Genomic DNA, 2,913 nt, shown 5'->3' with positions numbered 1-2,913 from the left:
GACAAGAAATGTTTCAAAGGACAGTTATGAAATTCCTTTGCAGTCCCTGTAATTTTCATAAGATATGAGACATAATGGAGAATATATTAATGTATATACATGTATTTATGTATGTATATGTAGTATATACTGTTAGCATCTTAGTATCACTTGATAAGCGATAAAAAATCAAGTGTTTTCAGTTTTAACAATCTCGAGGAGCAGACTGTAAGACCGAAATTTCCGCTTGACTCTAACCCCCCTCCCCCCCTCCCCCAGCTGCTCCGTAGACCCCATTCTGTTCGACAACTTCGTAACGACGAGCGGCGACTCTGTCTCTGCCAAGTTCCGGGCCTTCAAGTTCCCAGAGACGAGCTACGTCCTCTTCCGTGGCACCGTCGACGTGTGTCTGGACAAGTGCCAAGGAGTGAGTGTCGGAGCAACGGTGGACCTGGTTTCTGTTCCTCGTCAAATGAGATGATTTTATGATTTCAATTGTTTTTTTGTATTTTTTTTTTATCGTTGTTACTGAAGTTGGTATTATGATTTTTTTTATCGTTGTTACTGAAGTTGGTATTATTATTATCTGTTTATAAATGTGTTTTTGTTGTTTTATCTTGATTTGCTGACGCCTGCCTCGCTCTAGACGCGGAGGCAGGTGGAGCCCGAGACCCGTGCACTGACCCTCCGTCGTTCCAGATCGCGTGCAGCAACGGGCAGCTCGGCTACGGACGTCGTCGCCGAGACATCGACAGCCAACCTAGCGACCCCAACAAGATCTTTGAATTGACCATGATGGCGTACCTGAAGGTGGGCGATGACTTCAACGAGACTTCGAGCGAGGGCCCTCACTTCAAGACCCTCAGGGAGTCCGTGGAGGAGAGCCTGATCTTGGAACGCGCCATGACCCTGGGCAGCTCCGCCCCCGCGCCCGAGGAGCCGCTGCTGATCCAGTCTTCAGGAGACGAGCCGAGCTTCATCATCTTCAGCGCCGCCCACACGCACGTCCCAAGCGCCCTCTTCGCCGTCGCGTCCGCCTTCCTGCTCCTCTTCTACCACTAAGTCCTCACGCAGCATTTAGTGTGATTTCGTCCGTCAACTACAGAAATGTTTGTTCGCTGATCGACACGACGAAGTGGGAATGATCCCTTTGATTCCTGTTGATCCAAGTCACTTTTTTTGAAACTCAAGAAGAAAGAAAAACGATGTGTGCGAGCTCTTGAAAGAAATCCGTTGAAGCTTTAAATTCGTCAATTGTCCCTAAGAAACTGTCAGCTATATCAAAATATTGCTCATTAATTAGGGTGCGCCACGTTGTCTGGTGCGCCTCTGCCAAAAGAATTAGGTATTGTATTGTATATGTTAGGTGTCTGCAAGTCAGGCCTATGAAATGGAGTAATTATTTTTTTCTAGAAAGTGATGTACCTACATTAGCATTTTGAGGTGTTCTATAGAAGTTGCAGATGAAATAGATATATACACCAATGACAAATAGTAATGCTGTCATGTTATAATCATTTTAATTTGATACCGCATCGTATTTTGTGCCACGAGTGAGTGTGTCGTCAAAGGATTTTCTAAGATGTGTCATAATCTTTTAAGTGCAAAAAAAAGAGCGTTTTCTCTTCATTTAAGGAATAATCCTCAAGTCTTCTGCATTTTAAATATCTGGAAAATCTTTTTTGAATACTCATCTTCGATAACTTTTTTTTTTGTATATGATTCTGCTTCTTCTCAGCCTTGGCCATACAGCACAGTATGGCCGTCCTAGACCACCTGTTGGCTCACGTCCGCCAAACTTTCTGCATTATTATAGTGATAAGATTTTAACTGTATTGAATAATCTATAATCATTTTATCACTCGCATATGATATGTATTACTGACTGTTCTTTTACTGCTACTTGGGTGATGGTACAACTCTGAGGAACTCCTCAGCGTCGACTCTTTTGTTTTTCTGTTGCCTCCGCTTCTCATGTTGCGTCCAGACTGGCCACGTGCCCCGCCCACTCGCGAAGGGGAAACGTAGCCGGTAGCACCGTCAGAGGGTGAAAAGGAAGCAACTTTTTTTTCAGAGGATGATCTGGTTTTCTCTTTGCCTTTCGAAAGGATAGAGGGATAAACGGCACTTCCTGGACATTTAGCGATGCTGTTTCCTGTTGTCTTCTTGGGTACTGTGCATCCGGGTCGAGACTCTGCCGTGCCACGGATAAGTTGCAGCCGTCGGGCATTCTGTTTTAACTATCCTTGTCACTGGAGTCTGCCAACTACTGTAGGCCCGCTATATAACGACTAACAAAGTGCTTGTACAGCTGTATAGTAGAATAATTATTGTATAACATTCTAATATAAAATAAACTGTGATAGTTTTATGTACTTTTATTGCAAGTATCGGATGATAAGCTGATTACGCTGTCTATAAGTGAAGAAATCAGTACCCTGTGATGACATGAGTGATAATAACATCGACTATGTTGCATTTGCAGAAATTAACTTAATAAATGCCATGTTGTATGCAATGGACATAACTTTTCAGCTCCGGAAATCAGTGTCATGCCGGGACAGAGAATCATTCCCCGAATATCACACAGAAACAATTTATTGTAAAAAATATACATGGCAAGCCAAACGAAAATATATAATACACTTTTAATATTGAGCTTAAAGACACATTTTCACACGGGCTGTCTCGCCATTACAGACTTTGTCCATGTAACAAGCATAGTACCTTGAACAATGATCATATATATACACAAACTTCTGGAGAAAAAAAAAAAAACGACAGCTGCACAAATAAGCAAATAATGTCAGAATGCTTTGAAGAGGAAAAAAGAAAATTGTTCAGACAGGAACACAATGCAGTGAAGCGAAACCAAATCTGAAGGAGAAAATAGTCAAATTCACATGTTTGATGCAGCAATTTTGGAAATGACGT

At 42.3% G+C, this 2,913-nt stretch overlaps 1 protein-coding gene across 1 annotated transcript in view; it reads left to right on the top strand.

Moving 5' to 3' along the window:
• LOC119589275 overlaps positions 1 to 2,348 on the top strand; it is a 63,462-nt gene extending 61,114 nt beyond the window's left edge. Inside the window, exons 6-7 of the mRNA XM_037937892.1 lie at positions 259 to 406; positions 679 to 2,348. Coding sequence (XP_037793820.1) covers positions 259 to 406; positions 679 to 1,041 — 511 coding nt within the window. The 3' untranslated portion in view covers positions 1,042 to 2,348. The remainder of the gene's footprint in view (positions 1 to 258; positions 407 to 678) is intronic.
• The last annotated feature ends 565 nt before the right edge of the window (positions 2,349 to 2,913 follow it).

Source organism: Penaeus monodon, chromosome 25 (genome assembly GCF_015228065.2).
Source record: "Penaeus monodon isolate SGIC_2016 chromosome 25, NSTDA_Pmon_1, whole genome shotgun sequence".
Taxonomy (NCBI): Eukaryota; Metazoa; Arthropoda; class Malacostraca; order Decapoda; family Penaeidae; genus Penaeus; species Penaeus monodon.
The sequence above is the reverse complement of the archived record's forward strand: the minus strand, read 5'-3'. Positions and strand labels throughout refer to the sequence as shown.